This window comes from Trematomus bernacchii, unplaced genomic scaffold (genome assembly GCF_902827165.1).
Source record: "Trematomus bernacchii unplaced genomic scaffold, fTreBer1.1, whole genome shotgun sequence".
NCBI lineage: Eukaryota > Metazoa > Chordata > Actinopteri > Perciformes > Nototheniidae > Trematomus > Trematomus bernacchii.
Window position 1 is genome coordinate 11,406,940 of NW_022987727.1, and position 25,152 is coordinate 11,432,091.

Sequence of the window (25,152 nt, forward strand, 5' to 3'; positions counted from 1 at the left end):
CTAAAGAAGATGGAAGAGAGGGGGCAGGTTATGGAAAGGAGAGAGACATGGAAAATTAATGTTGACAATGTTTTTGTGATCATTTTAGCCTCTTCTGCATGTCCAGATCATTAATAGTAACAATCAACTGATTCTTATGCATTACACTTTCAAAAATAATTTATGCTGACATGGTTTGAAATCAATATATTATCCAATTTGTGACCCCCCACAGGACTTAAAAAGCACCTAACTAGATCATGAAAATCCCAAATATCTCCCCGAACCCCCCTAACATGTTTGGACCTCGGTATTTAGGAAATCCTGGATACGGCCCTGGTAGTGAATGCAGGTTTAAGGCACTTTTTTGCATACACATGTAAACACATGCACAATCACGTTAATTGAATGGGGAACCTTCGTATCCAAACTAATGCCATAACTGCTTTATTCCACAATGCTCCAAGTGCATTAGATATACTTTGTAACATTATTGGCTAGATGTCTAATGCTAATGAGATGGAGTCCCATACACTGCCACCTGTGCATAAATGAAAAAAATGATATAAATTGAAAGGCTCTTTGAAGACAAATAAATAGGGGTGCTTTTCTTTGCTTGTGTAGAAAATCTTAGGCAAATCTTAAAGGACACCTATCATGCTATATTTAAATGATATATTGTAGGGCCATACCTATATAAGGTATATTTATACGTTTCTGTTTTCAAAATACCAAACAGATCATGCATTTTAGCTATGCCTCATTTCGCTCTATTTGCTGTTCTCCAGCCCTGTTTTTGCAGGGGGCTGATTCTGTGAGCTGCAGCTGACCACGCCCCCCTGCAGAAGAGGGGAGCGTGCTCTGATCAAGTCAGAAGAGGGGGATAAAAATAGATCTCCGTCCTCCGTGTTTTATTATATTATTATATAGAGTCGTTATTCATTTGTTTTAAAGCTCAATAAATAACAAAGAAGACCTTTGACCGGCACTTTTCTAATTTTGCCCGGCGAAAGAAAACCTAACTGGAACTCTGCCGCACGGTCCCCTCATTCCTTGGAAGAGGCGGAGAGGTGGGTGTTTGTCATCTGCTGGTGGACTAACCGGAGAGAATTACAGTGCTTGCCTCGACGGGGAGGGATTGCATTGAATTACAGCAGCAGGAGCAAACGCTTGCCTCGGGGAGGGAGAAAAAAAGCCACAGCGGAGAATAAACAGAAGGAAAACCATGGCAACCATGCACGGCAAGTCTTCTTCGCTGCTTTTGTGGCAGACTACAGCGCCACTTACAGGCCTGGCATATGTACTACAGCGTCTCCAGCGCTTTCGAGCGGCAATAGAGTGGCGAAGTCCCTCCCCTTCCGGTGGACCTCCATGGGACCTTATTTCGGAAAAATGATGTATTGAAGTCAATGGAGAGAGAAAGATTATCTTTCGATCCCGTTTGAATTGTGCCACGAATTACACATATGATGTTTGTCAATTTAAAAGATAATTTTGCAAGTAAAAAAAAAAAAAAAGTGTCGTAAAACTGTGAAGTAACACATTTGTTTGTGTGAAACGCTCAATGAACTACATCTCTGGTCAACAACACACGTCACCAAGATGGCCGTCACTACTGTCTTGTCAACAAAACGATTGACTACCCTCACTATCACCACAATGAAACACGTCCAGAAGAATGTCATGCAAAGCTGCCTGCCTGCCTTCCTTTGATTCTCTCTGAACTGCCTGGTCTTTTTAATTTCAACCATTTGTGCAGATAGCATGAAGTAGAAAAGATCGCCGATCGCCGATGCTACCGTTAGCGTTAGCATTTCTCCCCCGGGCTTAAATTGTGTATTATAGAATGATCACACCGGTGACAGTACTCTTCAAAGGGTTTACAAAATATGACTACTACTCTTACTGTTTAACATTTTGGGTTACTTAATGTTACTTCATGTTAAGGCTAATAAAAATGACATGGCTGTAATGCTAACTAACGTGCTAGCTACTAGCTAGGTAGCTAACTTGATCAAGCCACTCCTGGTCCTTTCATCAGACGGGAAGCAAAAGAACGAGCAAGACCCATTGCTGGTTTGATAACAACCTGGTACTAAGCACACAGGCATCTTGTTAAAGTTATCTTATCTTAGCCAGCGCCATATAGATAGATTCTATCTATATGGCGCTGATCTTAGCTATCTCTTAGTGGAGGAAAACAATTGTGACATCACTTACGCGACTCTGGGATTTGTAGTCTTTCTAGTTGCGTATTTTTCAGTCTTATATTTCAACAGTTTTATGACAAACTGTGACTTTTTTGACATGGAAATTATTTTTTAAGATTGACAAACATCATATGTGTAATTCATGGCACAATTCAAACGGGATCAAAAGATACGTTTTCTCTCTCCATTGACTTCAATACATTATTTTTCCGAAATAAGGTCCCATGGACCGGAAGTAGATTGGCGTGAATTCGCCACTCTATGGCCGGCCGTGGCCCAACCCCACATTCCCCTGATAGGTGGAGAGTTGGCCCAATAGCCGTCGCGCCACCGTCCTGACGTCAGGACAGTGTTCAAATCTGGATCAGTTTTTATCAGATCCGTTGCAGCCCCGTTTTTAGAGATTTGGGTATGGAGGAAAATAGAGAGGGTTGTGTTTTCTGACACTTGTTGAGTTCCCTGGAACACCGGACTTACAAAAGTGCATTTTGCAAGATAGGTCCCCTTTAAATAAACTATTAAGTAAACATACCAAACAGGAAAATAATGTTCTAGAATTAAAAATCAATGATACCCTGATAAAAGACCCTGCCATGTTGGCCAACTCTCTCAATGAGTATTTCATAAATAGTGCTCTGGACATTACAAAGCTCTTCCCGCCATCTGAGGTCTCACCTAGGGGTGTGGATACACACCCCTTTTTGACCTGCAGTAAATCACAGAGGTTGAGGTAAACAATATAATCTTATGTGTTCACACCGGACGCGCTCCAATCCCTCAAGTTTCACCACGGCTTGCAGTTTGTTTTATCGCGTCATTCAAAACAGACATACCGTTGACGCGCCGCGTCGGCAGAGGGAATCCCAACGCTGATTGGCTTTCGCGAGAACGCGTCACGTGAATTTGACGCTCGAGTTGAAAAAATTGAACTCTCACGTTTGCTTTGCACTGCGGCTGCCAAATTGAATTTATTGAAAACTCCAATATCAACATAAGAGCTTGTGCCTCTTCGGGGGGTGCTAACACTTAACCATAAACGTTATTGTTTACTTTCTCCGTCTTTATATGTAGATATGACTTTTTCTCCGTTAATCTCCGTCATGTTGTTTCCCTAGCAACAACAACTTCCTGTCAACAGCGCTAACTCTCCTTCAAAATAAAAGCATTTCCATACAAAATAGGAAGCCAAGCCAAATGACACTTAAGACATATACAACTGCAACGAAAGTAACAAACACAATGCAATATTCTTTTCAATTTCAAAGAACACAAATTGGGTTATATACATGAACAAATAACTATAAAACAACAATAGGCTACTGTAGAATAACAAAATGAATGCCGTGAATAAACCGATACAAATACACGTGTTGAAGCGGTTCGCTGCTGATTACTACGCACCCCCCCCTTCCCGCGCGGGCCGAATATTCTAATATTCACTGCTGATTACTATCCGGAGCCCGAACATTTTTATTCGGGACAGCCCTAAAGTTTTAAAGGACAACTTAAAGAATGATAGAGCAACAAACAGACGTGTAATCACCGCTAAATGCACTTTTATACAGGGGTATCTCCCCTTGCACTTTATGTAGCACTTTTATCTTATCTTGCACTTTATATATCATAGCTGCTACATTGTACTGCCATGTGGTAAATGCTTGTATGCTGCTCATGCTCTTTCTACATATCATGTATTTATTTTTGCTATGTATATTACATGTTACTTGTTAGACGCTTTTATCCAAAGTGACTTACATATTCAATACTGTGGACAATCCCCACAGGAGCAATTTGGGGTGAAGTGTCTTGCCCAGGGACACAATGACATGCTGACTGCAGTGGGTTTTGAACCTGTGACCCCCTGATCTGAACACCAAGGCTCTACCCACTGCGCCACACGCCTATATACATAGGCATATACATGTCATGTTCTTATATGTTGTATGTGACGGGACTACGGATGGAAATGAGCTCAAAGCTAAAATCCGGCTCATTTACACTTGTAAGCATTATTTTTGTTTTAAAGTGTTCATCAATGTGCACTGTCCTGGTTCAAATAAACGATTAGAGAAAAATAAAATAAAAATTGCCTTTCTAAATATTGCTGAATGAGACTCCATTTTACTTTCTTTTTAAACATGTTATTCCAACTGAGGGTGAGGTTATTTTGCTAACTGCTATATGTCAAATATGACCAAGCAGCATGTTTGTGTTGTTATAAATTGTAGGTTGCCGCAGACGTTCACTGACAGTCTGCAGCTGGATGAATGTGTAGAGCACTCATTCATGCATGAACGCACATGTGCTATCCTATATGCATTCATGCATGCAGGTGAGTGCAGCGGCACAAACAGACATGCAATAAAAGGGCACAGATGTACATGGAGACAAGCACAGGACACACACACCACCCGCTTCGAATGATATCTGCCCATTAAATGGCCGTTATCAGTGTCCTAGATATGGGTTAGAAGGGGGCTCCAACACCTACGAATAGGTACAGAACGCTGTTATCATCTATTGACATGGCTGCTCACTGGTAAGAGCATGAGGAGACAATGAAGTCCACTTAGGGCAGATAAGAGCATGGATGTAAAGCAAAAAGTAAATGTTGTTTTATTTTAACTGACGTAGCCTAAGTAAGCAAAGTGATGCAACATATGTAATTCACGTGAAACTAGGCATGGGAATTTATCAATACCGATTCGATCAATCATAAAAAAAAGAGCAAATGGCTTTATTTAATTTTTAACTTCGTTATTATCAGCTATAGCGTTTGCATAAAACACAATTCATATAGGAAATAAAAGAAAATATATTTGTATTTAAACATTTACTTGGGTTAAAAAAAATGGTGGTCTCTAATATCTATTTTACTGTTTACTGCTGTGAAAACACATCTTAGTATCTTAAACTAGCATTTCACCACTTCCTGTCTGTGAAAGTCAATGGTGATTTGAACAGGTTTGTGGTTAGAAGCCTGAAAAAAGGTCTGTAATTTACCAAAATCCAATGGGGAAATCCCATAGCTTTTTGTCAAGGGAGCCTTTGCGATGCTAACTTCCAGGTCAGCCTAAAGCACGTCATCACCGCACCACTCCTTATCTCTCCTGTTCATTTGTTGACCATGTCGCATTATCAGGGGGAAAAAATGGGATGTGTCGCCTCAGACATTAGTTGGTCCTTATTTTATTATTTTACGCCATGGCTCCGGTCTGAAACTTACTGAAACATGAAACAACACACGTAGCTTCTCGATGGGAACCAGTTCTTGGTGACAATCTTTACACCTCACGTAATGTAACGTGACAAATGTAGGCATACAGTACTTATTTTAATCCTAACCATTATCCTTCTTCTAATAATAAATAATAAATTTAATTTATATAGCGCTTCTCATCTGCCAAGACAAATCTCGATGCGCTTCTGAACCTAACAGATACTTTTGGTGCCTTTAACCTTACCTGCGTAAAGGTGAAACCTAACAATACTATTCCCCTTAACGTTGTGGATGTATTTTGCCCGCTACTCATTGGTTTTCCCTGCTACATCATTAGATTGGAAGTGAAAATAACTGATAATGTTAATGTAATGTACATTTGTAATTGGGTGCACGCACATCCATAGTGGCTTACCTTTCATCTGCGAATCGTACTCGGCCAGACTTCCCTTCTCCCTCCTCAGCTTTACATGTGACGTCATCATCTTTGACCTCTTGACTCTTGCCCGTCAATGAGACTGTCCTTCCTGACCCCTGGTTGTTCTCGTAGCCTCTAAGTATTGTTTTCTGAAACCTTTCAACCTCAGTTCCTGCTTCGGGTCTGTCGTCCTTGACCTTCCCTCCCTGACCCCTTGGCCTCGCTGCTCTACAGTTTCGTGCGGGGCATCAGTGTTGACGGGCTGCTCTCTGCGGCAATGCAAGTCTGGTCGATCTGCTCATGGAATCCCTTCGGTTTCAGATGTGAGTACTGATCCATAGATGAAGTGGCCTAAACAGCATACAGAAAGATACAAGAAGGGAGGGGCAGAGAGGATAACGGTGAGACAAGAATATGGATGACAAGAGGACAACAGGGAGCAAGAAAAGGAAATTTATAGAGGCCAGAATGTGAAAACGAGAGAGCCAGAGGACAAATGAGGCCAGGGCGACAAGACAGAAAGGGACAGTGACACCAGAGAAGAGAGATTTAATAGGAGGGACAGCGAAGGGTGGGGGGGGGGGGGCAGAGCACAGAATGGACAGTAAGAGGGCAATGTGAGAAAGGAAGGATGAAGGATGGGGGATGGGGGATGGGAAGATGGGAGGTGATGAGTAACAGCAGTAATGAAGGATATTAAAAGGCCTCGAGGGTAAGCCGCGTCCATAAAGGTAATGGTAAAATACACAAGCAAATGTCTCCAATGATTTTTTTCATACACATGCTGTACCAAGCTTTACAAATTTCCTAAATGAAAATTGTCAAAGATGAGTATCTAGATTCACAGTACGATGCAGAGTCGACCATCAAGTGTTCTACCTTTGGTTGACTCGCAATTTGTTGACGTATAACAATTTTGCACATTTGCTTTGTGGTTTACCATTGGTGGTAAAGAGAAACTTCACTCATTTCCTGCATCAAAGTCAATTTAACCAGCATGTACCAATTGGGTAAACAGTTGTATAATGTAACTTAAGGCTCGGAAAGGGTTTGACAGACCTAGAAACCTAGAAAAATTCCCATAGTAATGTCATCAGGGGTGTCTCCATAGAAATTGGCTCAACATAGAGATATCTAAGTCAATCGGATAATAATGTGGTGAGTCTATAGAGTAATGTTATGGCCACCAGTTTGAATTATTTCAACTTTTTCTTTAGGCAGTTAGGTCTAAATACCACAATACTTATCAGCCTCAGCCACTGTTGCCATGTAGAAGAAGCAATTCAATTGCACAATTTTGAGCTGTTGCGAATGTAAAACACTTCCCATTGACACAGTTGTTTTAAATCGTTAAAATGTAAACCGTAGTCAAATGAAATCATCCAAGCTACAGATTGTATGTTCTCTGCTCGGTGATATAGGGGGTGTTTCCTATACTATTTACACAGTCTTGTACCTGCGACTTTTTTCAAAGAACCAGATCATTTGTAACACTTTTGTTCATCTTTTGTGCTGGTCGTGTGTTCAGACAGAAAGCCTGGTACATTTTAAGTCGACAATACAATAAGAAAATAACTTACCAGCAGTAGCAAAATGCAAGTTAAAAAAATCTGTATGTTTCCCTGTGCTTATTTCATATATTTATAGATAGGGGAAGAAGAAGGAGAGACTGGAGGGAAACCACAGAAAGCTCCATCTCTGTGTGCTTGTGTTCAGCTCAGCCTTTGACTTAAGCTCACATTAGGCACACTCCCATAGACACGGCCGAAGCCTCTAGCTAACATCAAGTGTTCTACCTTTGGTTGACTCGCAATTTGTTGACGTATAACAATTTCGCACATTTGCTTTGTGGTTTACCATTGGTGGTAAAGAGAAACTTCACCAATTTCCTGCATCAAAGTCAATTTAACCAGCATGTACCAATTGGGTAAACAGTTGTATAATGTAACTTAAGGCTCGGAAAGGGTTTGACAGACCTAGAAACCTAGAAAAATTCCCATAGTAATGTCATCAGGGGTGTCTCCATATACATTGGCTCAACATAGAGATATCTAAGTCAATCGGATAATAATGTGGTGAGTCTATAGAGTAATGTTATGGCCACCAGTTTTAATTATTTCAACTTTTTCTTTAGGCAGTTAGGTCTAAATACCACAATACTTATCAGCCTCAGCCACTGTTGCCATGTAGAAGAAGCAATTCAATTGCACAATTTTGAGCTCTTGCGAATGTAAAACACTTCCCATTGACACAGTTGTTTTAAATCGTTAAAATGTAAACCGTAGTCAAATGAAATCATCCAAGCTGCAGATTGTATTTTCTCTGCTCGGTGATATAGGGGGTGTTTCCTATACTATTTACACAGTCTTGTACCTGCGATTTTTTTCAAAGAACCAGATAATTTGTAACACTTTTGTTCATCTTTTGTGCTGGTCGTGTGTTCAGACAGAAAGCCTGGTACATTTTAAGTCGACAATACAATAAGAAAATAATTTACCAGCAGTAGCAAAATACAAGTTAAAAAAATCTGTGTGTTTCCCTGTGCTTATTTCATATATTTATAGATAGGGGAAGAAGAAGGAGAGACTGGAGGGAAACCACAGAAAGCACCATCTCTGTGTGCTTGTGTTCAGCTCAGCTGAATGTTGACTTAAGCTCACATTAGGCACACTCCCATAGACACGGCCGAAGCCTCTAGCTAACAGCTAACGTCTGAAGGGTTGGTAGTGAGTATATCAGGATAAAAAATGGAACGCCTAAAATAGAACTTCCACCTTCGCATCTATATTTGTCTTGGAAAACATTCAAACTTTGGGAATCAACTCAAAAGCATTGGTTGTTTACCAGGCAGGCAGGGTGTCATCTAAAGAGGCATTATGGGAAGTGTAGGATCAAGCATTCATGTGACAAAACTAGGGAATACTGTATATCTCAGTTTCTATTGTGTTGTCTTTGAATGGTCTTTTTTTGATCTGTCTCATGCAAGCCTTCATGCTTTATGGAAGTGCAATATTGAATCACTTTACTAGCCCTTTAAAGACAGTTTATGACTTGATTTAGTTGACTAAAATGGTTGGATGCTGTTGAAAGAGTAGGATGACAAGGGAAATCAACATCTGGAGTTCTAAACAGTAGATTGCCAAGCTAGCGTACATTTAAAAGGTTAACCAAATTAGTCTATACACGCTCATGACTAAATGCTAACAGCGCATTAGACACAGGCATTTGCATGGTTGTTAATTAGTCAGCGTTAACTGCACTGAGAAGATACGTTCACACACCCATTGTGTCTGTTTTTTTACATTTACACACGGGGCAGCTTCACTGACCACATCCTGTGTCAGTTTCTCAACAGGTTTTAGTAGTCTGCAGTGAAGTCTGTTGCTTTCACTGGTAAGGTAAGGTAAGGTAAGGTAAGGTAAGGTAAGGTACGTTTATTTATATAGCACATTTCAGACGCAGAGTCAATTCAAAGTGCTTTACATGATCATTATCACTTAATAGTAAAACAACAGAGAGGAACACAATACATAAACATAATGGAATAACAGATTCATGAAAACCATGCATAAATGAAATACAAAATAGTTTAAAAACGACATTGTAAATACGGTAAGTGCTAAAACAAGTTAAAAGGCTTCTGGGTAAGCAGCTGTAAAAAGTAGTGTTTTTAGCCTCGACTTAAAAGAACTCAGCGTTGGTGAAGACCTCAAGTTTTCTGGAAGTTTATTCCATTTGTGGGCAGCATAAAAACTAAAAGCTGCTTCAGCGTGTTTGGTTCTGAGCCGGGGAACAATGAGTAAGCCCGCCCCCGATGATCTCAGAGCTCTGGGGGGCTCGTAACAGGGCAGCATGTCAGACATAATGGGGTCCCAAACCATTTAATGCTTTATAAGTTAGCAATATAATTTTAAAATCGATTCTGTAAGCTACTGTTAGCCAGTGCAGAGATCTGAGTACTGGGGTGATGTGTTCTACTCTTTTTGTTTTGGTCAGGACTCTGGCAGCGGCGTTCTGGATTAGTTGACGTTTTTTAACCGATTTTTTACAGAGACCTGGAAATACACTATTCAGTAATCAAGCCTGCTAAAAACAAAATGCGTGAACTAGTTTTTCAAGGTCTTGTTGAGACATGGATGTTCTAAGTCTGGCTATGTTTTTCAGGTGATAGTATGCTGATTTAGTAATTGTGTTAATGTGGGATTTGAAATTGAGGTCGGGGTCCAGAACTACGCCTAGATTTCTCGCCTTTTCTGATTTATTTAGTAGTAGGGCTTCTAGTTTAGCGCTTACTTCAGCCCGTTCCTCCCTTTTGGCACCAAAGATAATTGTCTCTGTTTTGTTTTTGTTTAATTGTAGGAAGTTGTTGCTCATCCAGCTACTGATTTGTTCCATGCAGTTGATGAGGGATTGTGGTCCGTAGTAGCCAGGCTTTATTGTAATGTATAACTGAGTGTCATCTGCATAATTGTGGTACGACATTTTGTTTACTTTTAGGATCTGGGCTAGTGGAAGCATGTATATGTTGAATAGAATTGGACCAAGAATCGACCCTTGGGGAACTCCACAAGTCATTGCTGTTTGTTGCGACACAACGAAGTCCCTGTCCTGCAGATACGATTTGAACCAATTAAGTGCTTTGCCAGATAAACCAGCACAGTTTTCTAGTCTGTCCAGTAATATTTTGTGGTCCACTGTATCAAAGGTGGCACTGAGGTCCAGCAGTACCAAAATAGTGATTTGCCCCTTGTCTGTATTTAAATAAATGTCGTTTAAGAGTCTTAAGACCCTCATAAGTGCGATCTCAGTGCTGTGATGGGCTCTGAATCCAGACTGGAGAGCATCAAAGCAGTTATTTTGTGCCAAAAAAGAGTTGAGCTGATGGAAAACAGCTTTTTCTATAATTTTACCCATAAAGGGTAGGTTTGAAATTGGCCTATAATTCTGCATGATTGAGTTGTCTAGGTTTTTTTTTTTTTTAAAAGAGGCTTGATTACTGCTGTTTTTAGTGCTTTTGGGAACTGTCCTATAGGTGTTGACTATCTCTAGTAGCTCTGATGCCATGCAGTTAAAAACATTTTTCAGGAAGCTTGTGGGAATACTATCTAAGCAGCAGGAGGAAGAACTTAAATGCAACACAATGTTTTCAAGGGCATTATGGCTGATGAGATCAAATTGTGTCTTGCGGATTACGTGTATTTTAAGAGGATGAATGGTTGCCATAGACCCCTTTCCCGAAATGGAGGCACTCACCCTTAATCTTATATTTTCAAATTATGCAAATTTGTTGACTCATGACTCAGTAGAGAGGAGTTCAGGGGCAATTGGTATGCGGGGGTTTGATAGTCGGTCAACAGTTGAAAATAACGCACGTGTGTTATTGCTGTTTTTGATTATATCAGAGAAAAGTTAACGTCTTGCGTTCCGTAGTTCGAGATTACAACTATGAAGACTGTCCTTAAATATCTCAAAATGAATAACATTGTTCCTCAATCAACCTCAAGCAACGTTTTGGGTTTGGTTCAAATCTAAAAGAGTCACTAATTTCCTCTTCAAAAACTATGCGGTCGTTGTGTTTCAGACACACTTTGTTGACGGTTTCAGAAAGAACTAGAGAGTCGAGAGCGGCAGAGAGATTTTCAGAAAATGAGACCTTGAGGGCCCTGAGACCTTGTGGGCTCCAGAGGCCTTCATCAGTGCGCGACCTTAATCTGCGCAGAACAAAGCAGGAGTAAATTATCTGAGGAAGAGAGAGGAGGGGATGTGAGAGATACAGAAAAAAGACTAGGGAAAAACCACGATTGACTTAGAGGAGCAGGGGGAGGGGGGCAAAAGGGGCAGCGAGGGCAGAGAGACAGAGGTTATCTAGGAATTGCGTTTCACACTTTAAGTCAAGGTCATTGAAAGAATGAGGTCGCATATAAAGCAGATTAAGGATGAGAGGATGTGTGGTACAGTGCGATGGATCCTTGAGGGGATTTTCTGCTAATTTGCTCTGACGGAAAAAATGAGGCACGGAGCAGAAGTAATACAAGTGGGATATTGTGTTGGATAGTGCGAGTGATACTGTAAGGGGATTTCCTGACATCGCCGAGAGCCAATCGCACTGAGACGTTGACCCTGTTACTGTATGAAGTGTGGTCTTTTGAGTGTCTTGCAGGAGGTGAGATTTTAACCTAGATAATACTGTGAAACTTCCCCCATTTGTTTGTTACATTAAGACAATCTTTCTTTATATAACAACTTGTAGGTTTGAATATGCAAATTAAGCATTCTCTTATGAAATATGCATTAATGTGCATACTTTTAAAGAGCAGAAATCTGAACTAGCAAATTCATGTTCCAATTTCTTGGTTCATTTTTTTCAGCATATTAGAGTCAAATGTTTTTACAACAGACATTTATTTTTCTTACTCTATCCATAGACAGAAAATACTGTTAAAAGCAATGAAAACCAATGTTTTCACCATGTTTTTAGTAATAAAACGATTACGTATTTCTTGTATTACACGTTTTTTTCCCCTTGTCTGAAAGAAGGCATGTTAGGGAGGCAGAATACACATAATTGTGACCAGTTCATAAAAATAATGAGTTTGCCTGTAGTGTCTCGCCTCAAATCCATACAGCTGCATTGTTTCTCAACAGCTGCCTTCTATGAGTAAAACATGGTCTCTGATCGCTGCAGATCCTGGGACAAAGCCAAACCTTTGCTAAGGAAGCGTAAAACGTCAAGAATACAACATATGGGTGTCAACTGGAATCTTGGCCAGATTATCTCACTTCCTGAAAAGTTGACTTTTGGGAAATAGGAGGTTTCAGCTGCGCTATAACGGCACGCAGAAGCGTTGGAAGTTCCATCCTTATCAGTCAGAATGATCACAGAAAAACTCTGAAATGTTATCAGGCGGCATGATAGTGTCAAACAAGATCTTATGCTAATCTGTGCTGTCAAACGTGCTCTATGTTAACTGCTCCATAGAAAAGTTAGAAAGAGTGTCTGTCTGACAGACTGACTGGAGATGCTTGTTATAACCACAAACAGGATTGGAAGGAGATTGTGGCAATTTATGCTGCTGTTTGAAAGACTAGAATAAGAATTCATCTAATTTGGAAATTTAAGAGCTTAAAATTACTTTATAACAATCATACAGGGAAAGAAAGATATTTTAAGTACTAAAAGGGCATTCAGAGATGGCAGACCTTGGCCAAAGACATCTCTATAGGTAAAAGACTGCAACATTTCACACTATATATGTTTCATAAATATTGTGCCTGTGGGTTTTAATACTACTTTCAAAAAAACAAGCCGGATCAAAAAACAAATCCTCTTTGGCAGAAATACATATTATTTTGGTGTCTGCCCTGTGAGCCACTCAACATTTCAAAGGATCCTTAGTTAGTCTATGCTACACTTTTCCTCCAAACTTCATGGAAAACAGGCCAGTAGTTCTTCTGTTATTCTGCTGACAGAATAACAGAGCCTCCTTGGAGGGGAATATGATAGGGTGACGTGTTATCTTACGTCCAGGGTCTATAGGTTCAGCAGCGACATGGGGGGTAATGGAATTAGCTGAAACTATCAGCAGATAGACCCTGTGCTGTGAAAGTCACGGCTTACAGCAGCTTCTGTTCTGCAGACCCCTCATGACCTGAAGTTGATTCATCACGAGACTGAACCATGTTATGGTTATGGTAGAGCAACATCATCTGCCATGTCTTTTTTTGTTAAATGATGCTATTCGGTTGGAAATATCGTTTTTTAAAAGATATTTTGCAGATACTTCCAGTGGGAGATATCTTAAAGTCTAGGCTAGTTTACTCATCTTGAGCAGTTTTATTTCAATTGTGGAAATAGTTATATAATGTCCTTTTTTTCGAATATTCAAATCTGCAAGAATGACCCTATTGATTAGCAAGAAGGGAGCAATAAAAAATTATAAGTTTTAATGTTTTGCAAGTGCACACTCAACATTAGCTAGCATAAAGTTAAGATAACATAGGTTAAAAGTATTTATTCCCAGTTTAAAAACTAATTGTTTTACTTGATTGCACTAGCTATGCTGGTAAAACATTTCATTAGTTGGAATAAGACACGTTCAGTTCACTGGGGAAGGACCAATCCAGTGTTCTTTGAGCTTGACTGATACAAGAAGTCAGGATATCTTAGCTTCTGCACCATTGATATGCAAGAGCATTGATATACACTGTTTACTGCAGTAGCAAAACTAAACAGCTGCAGTAGCTCTGTAAGAAAGTCTACATAACTTTAACTTATCAGAAGCCACTGTGGCCATAAAATACAGTAGAAAAGGAACTGACTTAATCAAAATCAAAATCTAGGTTAGGTTTGCAAACATAAGATACTATTCAAGCCAGACCATGAGGTAGCACAAACCCAGACTAAGTTAAATTCAGTGACAGTGCACTTTTGCGGATAAATTCAATTTTAGATTTGTAAGAGGAAGGAAGTGCTATTTCTTCTTCCAAAAGTAGCATAGGCTTGCTTTAAATAAAATGAACATTGCAAATCAGACCCTGAGTCTTTATTGGCTAACAAGCATGATACTGCAAAAACACTGAAGCCTATACATATATCAGCTCCTTCATTGCTTGCTTAACTGCCACCAAGATCTGGAAGTATTTCATACAGATAGCCTGCTCTTCAACAGGTGGAGTGCCCCAATACTGGCTCTAGGCTGACAGTTTCTATTAGAACACGTCATGTGATTCAGGCAGTTGCAAGGAAGCTATGTCCTAATGCAAACCCTGCAAGATTGGCTATGCAAAGCAGCAAAGAAAGTTGAAGTTCATAGAGTTTTTTTCTTGCCAGACTCTCTGTACACTCTTCTATATCCTTCCGAACTGCTGCTTGTGCAAACAGGAAACCATCACATAGTATGCCACCACAGTCTTTGCCTCTTGCACCATCTTTACACCGTACCTGCAAATCTCACAGAGAGTTTTACGCAGCAGCTTCATTACTGCCAAAAGACTCAACACAGGGACGATAAGATTCAAGGTGGCAGTGGAGAACTGCACATAATGCATCACATAAAACCAAGTGTGGCCATCAATCACTTGTTACGTTTAGAATTAAAGGGTGAGAATGAATTGTCTTCGGCAATTTAGCTAATGAAGTAATGGTGCCTTTCAGATTCTGCCATGGGGCAAAATTGCAAAAGCACTGATGGCATGTTTGTATCAGGTAAGGCTGCGAAATTAAAGCCAAAGGGAGATAAATAATTTTCTTTGCCGTCTATGTTTCTCAGGTCCTGATGGTGGAGTTTTTTGTAAAAGATCATTTACAGGCAATGTTTGTGGAATGCATTGCTGTTAGACCTGGTGGAGAGCCTAAATGAGAAAAAAAGGAGTACAAAAAAGTGAAATGAAAACAGTTTTCAGACAGTCGGTGCACTGTGAGGCGGAGAGGCTGTCAGGTTGGCCACATCCGCCCTGCTGAGACCTCCACTCCTCCACCAGCAGCACATTCCCTGGAACCCTTCCGAAGAGTCATTAGAGCTCAATGTGGTACTACCTCTCATTTTGAAGTGTTGCTGTGCTACAGGTTCTTTGAGTGAGGCTCAATTTCAGGTACTTAAGTAATTCCATTTTGTGCTACTTTTAACTTCTACTCCACAACATTTCATCTGATGGCTTTTGTTACTTTGCAGGTCCAGGAATCATTGCATGTGCATGGTGAAATGCATGTATTTGGGAAGTAGTAAGGATCCTCTGGATAAGTAAGATTTGGATTAATCTGTTTTCCTTACTTAAATGTAATCTAATTCTTTAATCAAAGTTATTTTTTACGAATTCAAGGTAGCACGTGGTGGGTCATTGGGTAATTTGGGGGTGTACGTTTTGCGTTAAGTAAACATTGAAGCTAAACCAAATACTTCAAAATACTAATGAAGAAATTAGTACTATTTCCATAACTGGATGAAATTAAATATTATGTTTAGGCTCATACTGTTTCAAATTTGGAGGAACATGTCATGGATAATGTGTATTGACATTCTCCTAACCCTAACCCTAGCCCTCACCCGAAAGAAGTGAGTCTATCAGAATGAGCATCAATTCATGTGCCTTGTGCTAATACAGAAACAGAAGCACCTGAAATAGATCAATTGTGACATTATCCTCAGAAGTACAGAGAGTGATTTTTTTGTTCTTTGTGAATCAAAAAGTCGGTTTATAGCAACTTCCTTCTTGGTGGTTTCGATGCAATGAAGGCAAGATGGTCAACCATCAGCATTGTGTTTGTGGTCAGGTATTTGCATCTTTGAGCAGACTTGACTGGGAACATTTTAAATGTACAACCTTTGAGCTGCATTTCAGTGATTAAAGTTTGTCATTGATTTTATTCTGAAGAACCTAGATCTTGCTGGGGTTGGATTGTCATCATTTTTGAAAGATCACACAAAAATATCAGTGTTATTACTTTTACAATTTATTTTGGAAAATGTCCCAATTACAAAACAGCCCATTGTCTACAAATTGTTTCTATTTTTTTATCTTAGTAATATATGTATATATTTTTCCATCACCCCTTGTTTCATAATTGTGTCTCTCTATTCAATAAATGATCACAAAAGAGAAGAAGTTAATGAGAAATAAAAAGGCGCACAGCATTAGCCTACCATTTTGAACTTGAACCTTGTCATTCCAAAAAGGATTATTGAGAAATTCTAGAACATTATAGTCAAAACTGTTAGTTATAGTTTAAGCTTTGTATGGTGTCATTATCGCACACAGTTGCTATACATTATAAATAAAAAACATCATAATCTTGCGGACACTTTACTATGCTTTCATCCAATAAATTGCCTGACCACCTTTACTAGCACCCATTGGTTATGGGTGCTAATTTCAAGATCTACTCCAATGCAATAAATCAAGAATCCACTGGGAATTGCTTCTGGATTGAATCGTGAGACTAACAACCATACTATATGTGTAAGAAGCTGTACCTTATGCTGAAAGCGGACCTCCTTTTATGGTTAGGTAATCTAATACTCATAAAATAAAATACGAGATTTTTATAATTTATTTTAGATTCTGTTGAAAAAACAAGGCTGCTCTATTACATTACCCTCACAATCTTTGTTGTTGCACTCAAGCACAAAGGACTTTGTGGATGCCTCTGAGAGAAGAGGTTGGCTGTTTGAGCCATTAGCTTATCTTCATTATATAATAACAGAATGTGAATTAGCTGTCAATGGTGGAAGCTGGCGTGGGGTGGGGGGGGGGGATTAAGGTTCCATGGCTCTCGCAGCACAGCCAGTGATAGAGGAGTTATATTTACAAAAGGCTGTACATCACCCCCATATGGTCAAGGCAATGTGGCAGCACACACAATGGGCACGTAAACACACATCGTCATAATTACACAAGCATGTAAACACACACACACACACACACACACACACACACACACACACACACACACACACACACACACACACACACACACACACACACACACACAGAGCATCAACACTGAAAATGGTGCACACATATTACATAATTGATAACATCCATTTGTCCACTTAGAAACCCCCCCAGTGAATAGTGTGCCTTTTAAACAAACTATATATAAACACACAGATAATCACTTCATGCACACATGCACACATGCACACACACACACACACACACACACACACACACACACACACACACACACACGCACACACACACACACGCACACACACACGTATATATTTATAAATGAACACACAGGTTGTTTTTGGATTCACATGCAGCCGTACATACCTCACTTTGTGCTCTTCCTCTGTCCCTCTCTATCTCTTCCTCCGCTCTCCTCCTCTCCTCTCATCATCCCTCGTTCTCTGTGTCACACACAAACACACACGGAGAGAGGAGTGTGTTTGAATCTGACAGATTTCTCTCCGCTCTGAACCCTCCTCCCTCTCTCTCTCTCTCTCTCTCTCTCTCTCTCATTTCTCAGACACTCAAAAACAGCCCTCCCTCTTTTCTTTCTTCCCTCTCCTGCCAAATATGCCGTCCCCCTTTCTCTCTCCTCCCATTCCCTCCCTCTCTGCCTCGTGAAGCCAACCCAAGCCCCGCCCCCTGCTCTCTCCTCTCCTCTGGGCGGCTATAAATACCGCTGCTGCTATGAATACACTGCCTTTCTCCCTCAGCATCCCTCGCTCCCGCTCTCCCCCCCCTCTCCATCCATCTCCATCCCTCCCTCACTGCCTCGCTCCATCCCTTTCTCTCGCCAAATGTTTTTCTGATGACCTTGTATTATTTGCCGTCACATGACAGCATCCTTTACCTCTCTCGTGCTGCAGCCGTTTCCATGCACACATGCTATGGACATGGCATGTTTTCGAGCAGCTGCAAGCAACACACACACCACAAACACACACACACACACACCACACACACACACACACACACACACACACACACACACACACACACACACACACACACACACACACACACACACACACACACACACACACACACACACACACACACACACACACACACACACACACACACACACACACACACACACACACACACACACACACAGACAGCAGGGCTTCCTGTCTGTTGTGCCGGATGCGGTGCATTTTTTATTCCTTTTCAACAGCTGAGAAAAACACACTCTGATTAAGAGATGCAGCATCGACAGTGGATCACATTTCCCTTTACTCCTTCGCAGATCAATCCCACTCGATGAGTCAATAATGGACGTATCATGTCATGTACTAAGCAATGAGACAACAATACATTTATTCTAGTAAAAAGCTGGATACAGGATGAGGGATTTAATGCGTTTCTCTCAGCATCCTTCATCCCTTCACTCCATGTTTTAGACGGCAATTTATCAAACATCGAGGTAGATCTATCATCCTGAATGCAGCATTGTAATGAATAAAATATCAACTGTTTTTTTGTTGTTTTCACTACGTGTATTTCTCTACTATACATTAAGGAGCCTCAACATTTAGTCGACTAATCCATTAGAGAATAGTAAGAGAAGTAATCACAGGCTGCTTCGATGACTGAACATTTTTCATGCAAAAAAATAAGAAAATACAGTTTTTCAAACCCTTAAATTACGGTTTCTCTGTTTAATACAATAATAATAAGTGAACATCTTTTGGTTAAGGAGTGACAAAACAAGACATTTGAATGCATCACAATGGACTATGAGGAATTGGGTTTGACATTTCCCTCTATTTTCTGACATTTTTTTGGAATAAACGATGAATCAATAATGAAAATAATTGTGTTTTACAACCCTACAGTAATAGTGACTTGTCAATCAGGGAGCTACATCCTAAAGCTTACCTGGCTTTACCGTCTAATTTCAATCTAAATAGGTCCATAATTCACAAAACAAAACATCATACTTCAAAGAAGAAGACTTGAAATTAGCAATTGAGTTTATTAGTTGTAGCCCTATAGAAAAACACGTTATATATCCAATATGTCAGGCCGATGCACCTGCACATAAACAAACACTGGACAGATACACATCGTACACTAACAGTACAGTAGGTATGATGAACATTAGGCAGCATCATGTCTCTGCCTTCGCTCACTGCCAGCATTATTGCCTGGGAATGAGGTTACTAACATCTGGTGCAGGCGCGTTATGTGCACCGAGGGTACACTTAAACAAAATCAAATCCTCGCCCGTAGGCTATACGGTATGTCACGGACGTAATTAATCCTTGGATTGCACCGGCGCCGGCGCGATAACTTCGTAAATGAAACCACAGAAACCGAGAGCAGACACAAAGAAGTCTAGCTGATTGTAAAGAGGGTATTTCCTGCTGCCCCTTTGATCTGGGTGATTATAGACTACCACAGGGTGCCTATGGGTTAGGGTTACCATATAAGGTAGCACAGCCCTGTTCAATGTGGCGTGTGAGCCTGTTTATTGTCATGGCTGGCTTTTTTTGTTGTTTTCATCAAGCTTACAAGATTTTGATATGGCTCTCAATTTTGTCACATGTAATCTTCATTATAACTTTAAGAAAAGGGCTGCACCATATCGTTTTTTTATATTGTGACAGCAATGTCAGTTTAAAGATGCTCTATTATGCTTTTTGGAGTTTTCTCTTTCCCTTTTTTGTGCATGTCAATGGTCTGCAAAGGCTAATATCCACAGTTCCTTCCAGACACTCCCCCCACTGCCTCAAACGCCTCGATTGGGCTCCTTTATTTACTTCCATAGTAGAATAGGGCCCCTTTAATGAGGGCCGTTAAAGGGGCCAGTACATTATGGTCCTGCTTGCCAGGATAAGTTATTGGTTTGAGCGTTTATTTTGACCATCTAGAGATGCTCTGAGATTTGATGAGTTTGTTAAAAGAGAGTAGCAGTGAAACTGTGACTCTGGTACTTTCTGTGTTCATTTCAATGTTTAGATTTGATGCATACAAGATTATTGGAAATAGTTCACCCCATATTGTGCATATTTTGGCATAATATAATTCGTTTTTTACATTTTCCTGTGTGAAGTCCATGGCAGAAGTAGAACGACAGAAAAAGTCGAAAAATATTTTCAGTTAAATGATTTTATTTGCATTAATGGGGGAGCAGATGTTTTCTCCAAACTGTTTGATGCAAGAGGCAATTATGAGTCACCGGCTCAGAATCAGCATGACACTAGAGTGTGTGTGTGTGTGTGTGTGTGTGTGTGTGTGTGTGTGTGTGTGTGTGTGTGTGTGTGTGTGTGTGTGTGTGTGTGTGTGATTAGGATTGGTGTGAGTCAAGTATTGTGTCGCTGAAAGCCACATTGTATCTCTGTGTGTTCTGGAGAGGAAGTGCTGGTGCAGGAGTGTTTCAGAACCAATTCCTCTTCGCCTCTGTTCGCGTTAGGGCCGCCTGCAGGTCCTCAGCGGTGTGTGTGTGTATCTTTAGAGAATGCGCGAGGGCTTTGTGCAGCTCCTCAGGGGCGATCATGTCGAGGCGCAGCAGAGAGTCCACCAGCTGCGAGCGAGCGTTGCCGATGAACGAGTGCGACAAGAAAGGCGCGAGGCCCCCCCCCGTTTTTCGTGTTGTAGAGAGGGACCCTGACCATTCCCAGAACCTGGACAGAGACAGAGTTGGTGAGGAACAGATCATGAGGTAAATGGCTCAGTCCTACTGGAAGAAAAAGGACACATACCTCCTGTCCATGATCTGTTGCAGTGGATGCAGCCTCTTTCTCTACCTCCTTTATCTGCTCCTCCTCCATCTTCTTCACATAGAAGTGGATTATAAGACGGGAGGTGGAGGAGGGGGAGGAAGCAGGGGCATGGCAGCAGTCCACATGATCTTCTGCCGATATAGGAAGAGCAACGCCCAGCTCTTCCAACAACTCCCTGCTAAGCCCCGCCTCCAGGGTCTCCTCTGAAGGGTTAACATACCTGAGGTGTGGGACATGGGGTCAAGGGTCAGGATGAGATTAGAAAGTCAATAAACAATGTCAGCTGTATTGCTCTCCAGAGACTCCTCGGGGCAGGAGTAAATAAATCAAGCTGATTGAAAAGATAATTTAATTTTAAAACCCCAAACACAAGTGCTTCTTTAAAGGGGACCTATCATGCAAAATGCACTTTTGTACGTCTTTTATACATGAATATGTGTCCCCGGTGTTCCAGGGAACTCACCAAGTGTCAGAAAACACAACCCTCTCTATTTTCCTCCATACCCAAATCTCTAAAAAAAGGGGCTGCAACGGATCTGATAAAAACTGATACAGATTTGAACACTGTCCTGACGTCAGGACAGTGGCGCTACGGCTATTGGGCCAACTCCACCAATCAGGAGGAGACGGCCATTGCCGTTCGAAAGTGCTGGAGACGCTGTAGTACATATGCCAGGCCAGTAGATGGTGCTGTTCTCACAGAATCTGCCCTTGCAAAAACAGAGCTAGAAATTGTCAAATTGAGCAAAATAAGGCATGGCTAAAATGCATGATCTGTTTGGTATTTTGAAAAAAAAAAAGTATAAATATGCCTTATATAGGTATGGTCCTACACTATATTATTCAAATATAGCATGATAGGTCCACTTTAAGTCACAAGAAAGTCTAATTAAAGGGGCCCTAACATGTTCATTTCCAGGTTCATATCAGTATGTTGTGTCTCTTCTGTGACATGTCTCCATACTTTGATGTTCAAAAAGCTCTTTATTTTTCTCATACAGTGCTGCAGCACCTCTTTTCACCCTCTGTCTGAAACCAGAGCCCAGTCTGCCCTGATTGGTTATCTGGCTGGCTCTGTTGTGATTGGTCAACGGTTACTATCAAGACGCTACCACGTTCAAGCAAAAAACGTATTCATGTTAAACACCATTCTAGTTTTGCATGTTTGCATGCTAATATTCATGCTTATTACCACTAAACCCCCACAGCTGACACTGTTTGAGGTAAACGATTAACAATGTAGATTTGTTAAACACAGTATAATAATACAATTAAAAAGTAAGACACTGTGTATGTATTGTGTAAGAATGGGACGGTGCTGCTTCTGACCATTCTTCCTTTATTTTGCATATTTCTTCATAATTATTCAGACATTTCTCCACGTCTTGTTACATAATTTCACTGTGTTGGCGAATCGTGCCTGAGAAATGTTGGCAGTGACTACTGTAAAATCACAGACACAAAGGCACAAGTGATTCATATAAAGTTGAAGATGAATTAAGCAGAACCTGTCTGGCAGTTGCAGTTGTTTTTGTTCTTTATACGGCAAGATCAAGCACCTTGCAGAAGATAGTGTCATGCATATTTTCTCATCTTTTTTCATTGGAGTATTCCAGACACAGTGAGTGCATGTTTGTTCAAGTTTACATCTTTTGACGGGGCTCATCTGTGAAGCAAACAAGAGATCTACAAAGCTAAGCTAAACATACCTGTGTGTGCACATAAAAGGATGAAACAAAAGCAGCACCAGGAAAGACTCACCCTCCGGGGAAACCCAGCAGACCGTCAAAGCGCATCTGCATCTGCGGTGGGAAGTGACAGAGGCTGTTATACACTCACACACTGATGCATACACAAAGAGAGGCAGAGGTGCTTTGTCAAAAAACACCCTGGTTTGGAGAAACACGCAGGAGTACAAGCAGGGAGCTAAGCGATGTACTGCTGTAAAGGGGGGCAGCAGTAAAACATTTCTCAGCCACCTAAAAAATGTCATTATCGGATTGTGTATGTTATATGAATACTATTTATTTTATTGGTCCACCTTGCACCAGACTCTATTAACACAAACTGTTATTTAATGTTGCAGAACAAAGGAGTTGCTAGTCTAATGCTACATTAATCTTTTCTGAATATTTGGTTTTTACCCCATGTCAATTCTTGTATAAACTGACCCCCCCTGACAAAGTGACATATTTTATGGATATTTCATGTTTTTTCTATTGGAGGTTTTTCTTTTCCCTAACAATTAACTTTTTTTTGTGCCATTTTGGTTGTCTTAGCTGCGTACTTTCTAAAGCAAGACAAGTCTGTTTACCAGAGGTAAGGCTTCTAGGTCTATACCCAGTGCTTGAATTGGGCCGGTACTCACCGGTACGCAGTACCGGGACTTCTGATTTTTACCCATCTGCGTACCGTTACTTCTTACTACACCTCATGACGCATCTAGGTATGCATATTTGTTGTATGATTCCCCTGTGTCCTCCCTGGCAGCTCCATTGATTCCCTCTCTCCTTTCCTGTTGAAAGATGCATGAGTGTACTCAGGGACGAGGAGTCATTTAACCCGCCGCCAGTAGGAGTCAGGCTTTAGCCATATCCGCTGCCTTTCATAATTGTTTTAAGTATAGTGAGCCTTTCTAAAATATACAGTAAAGAGACCAACCCACCAGCATTAGAGGATATACTATATATGACCTGATGCAGGCACATGTATAGGCTACGTCATGTTCTCTATGAGAGCCCCGGACACCTCCCTGATTAGTCGTGGAAAAACATGCAATTTCTGAACGTTACAGTAAATATTCTGTTTAAAAAAAAAAAACTTTTCCTTGTCTGTTAAAGTTTTTTTGTGTTTCTTTTTAATTACTGAATCAAAGATATGAGGATAAGGATGGAGGGAGTCGTATGTTTTACAGATTGTAAAGACCTTTGAGCCAAATTCTTGTTTTTGGGCTGTATAAATAAAATTGACTTGAAACAGTTGCTGATTAGAGTACTGGTACCTTTTTTATTCCAATTCAAGCACTGTCTATACCGTGCCTTAGTCTTTAATAATGATCTAAACTTTCAATATAAAAATGTTGGTTTCTTTACAGATATTAATGAATGACTGAGAAAAATGCAAACTGTATTTATTTTGTATAAGTTTTCTCACACCCCTTACATTTAAAAAGGCCTTGCGACCCCACCATGAAGCCCCTTGTGGGGATTGGGATCTCCAGGTTTGGAACCAGTGTTTTAAGTTAATATAAAAATCACCAAAGTCACACAATAACACAGACAAATGAACCGATTGAGGCAGGGTGAGACCAGCGACTCCAGTGTTCCTGCAAATCAAAATGACTCTATTTGTAAATGGAAAAAATAAAACATAGAGAACACTGACTATGGATAAGTGTGTCAAATAAGCCTAGATCCAACACTTCAAACTATCCCTTTAAACACCTGCACACACACACACACACACACACACACACACACACACACACACACACACACACACACAGGGCTTTTCCTCACCAGTATGATATGTCTGATTGGAATTCTCCCAAACAGCTGGGTTTTCGTGTCACAGTAGAGCATCACGTGACACGCATGCCTGCAGCCTGAGCACGCCAACGCCCCAGCCCTGGACAGCTGTCCACTCGCCATCTACAAGTTCACACAGAAACACAGAGCAGAATTACAGTCACAGTTCACTGCTCAATGATCATTATGCATGGCTGCCCCCTGTAATGTGCTGCCAATGTGACATCATCCAAGTACCCCCTCCCCCCCTCCATCGTTTGCTAACCTGACTGAAACTGGTTAGCTTAAAGGGCTGTAGGTTTATATGCAGAAAAGCTTGTGCCTTATGGAATGCTATCAATGCTATGCAGCAGAACCAGGAAGCTAACAGGAAGATCTTTGTGACTTTTATTAAAACAGCTTTGGCTCCCTCTGCTGGTGTGGAGGTGGGGGGAATCCCCGTCCCGAACTGAACTTTCATTAGCAGAGGCAGAGCCCAATATTTCCATATGTATTTCTTATTCTAATGTTGAATATTGTATTAACTGTAAGTTTCAAATGTTGTTTTTAGTCAGTGTGTATCTTATTCTTCGTCTCATAGACTTAAAAACAATTCTATATTTTCACAGAATGGCAATCA

At 40.7% G+C, this 25,152-nt stretch overlaps 2 protein-coding genes across 3 annotated transcripts in view; both read right to left on the minus strand.

Moving 5' to 3' along the window:
- The window catches only part of arhgap4b (Rho GTPase activating protein 4b), a 45,483-nt gene extending 27,718 nt beyond the window's left edge, over positions 1 to 17,765 (minus strand). For both annotated transcript variants that reach the window (XM_034145128.1, XM_034145127.1), the window contains exons 1-2: positions 17,603 to 17,765; positions 5,825 to 6,178 (exon numbers count right to left, since the gene is read on the minus strand). In XM_034145128.1, the coding sequence (XP_034001019.1) occupies positions 5,825 to 5,894 (70 nt within the window). In that variant the 5' untranslated portion in view covers positions 5,895 to 6,178; positions 17,603 to 17,765. The remainder of the gene's footprint in view (positions 1 to 5,824; positions 6,179 to 17,602) is intronic.
- Positions 17,766 to 20,376: 2,611 nt separating this feature from the next.
- Positions 20,377 to 24,892, minus strand: zgc:103759 (U8 snoRNA-decapping enzyme). Its single transcript, XM_034144571.1, is given in 6 exon segments — positions 20,377 to 20,864; positions 20,866 to 20,907; positions 20,986 to 21,226; positions 22,768 to 22,808; positions 24,525 to 24,656; positions 24,799 to 24,892. Coding segments are annotated over 5 exon segments (660 nt in total). The 5' UTR covers positions 24,799 to 24,892; the 3' UTR covers positions 20,377 to 20,660.
- Between the last annotated feature and the right edge of the window lie 260 nt (positions 24,893 to 25,152).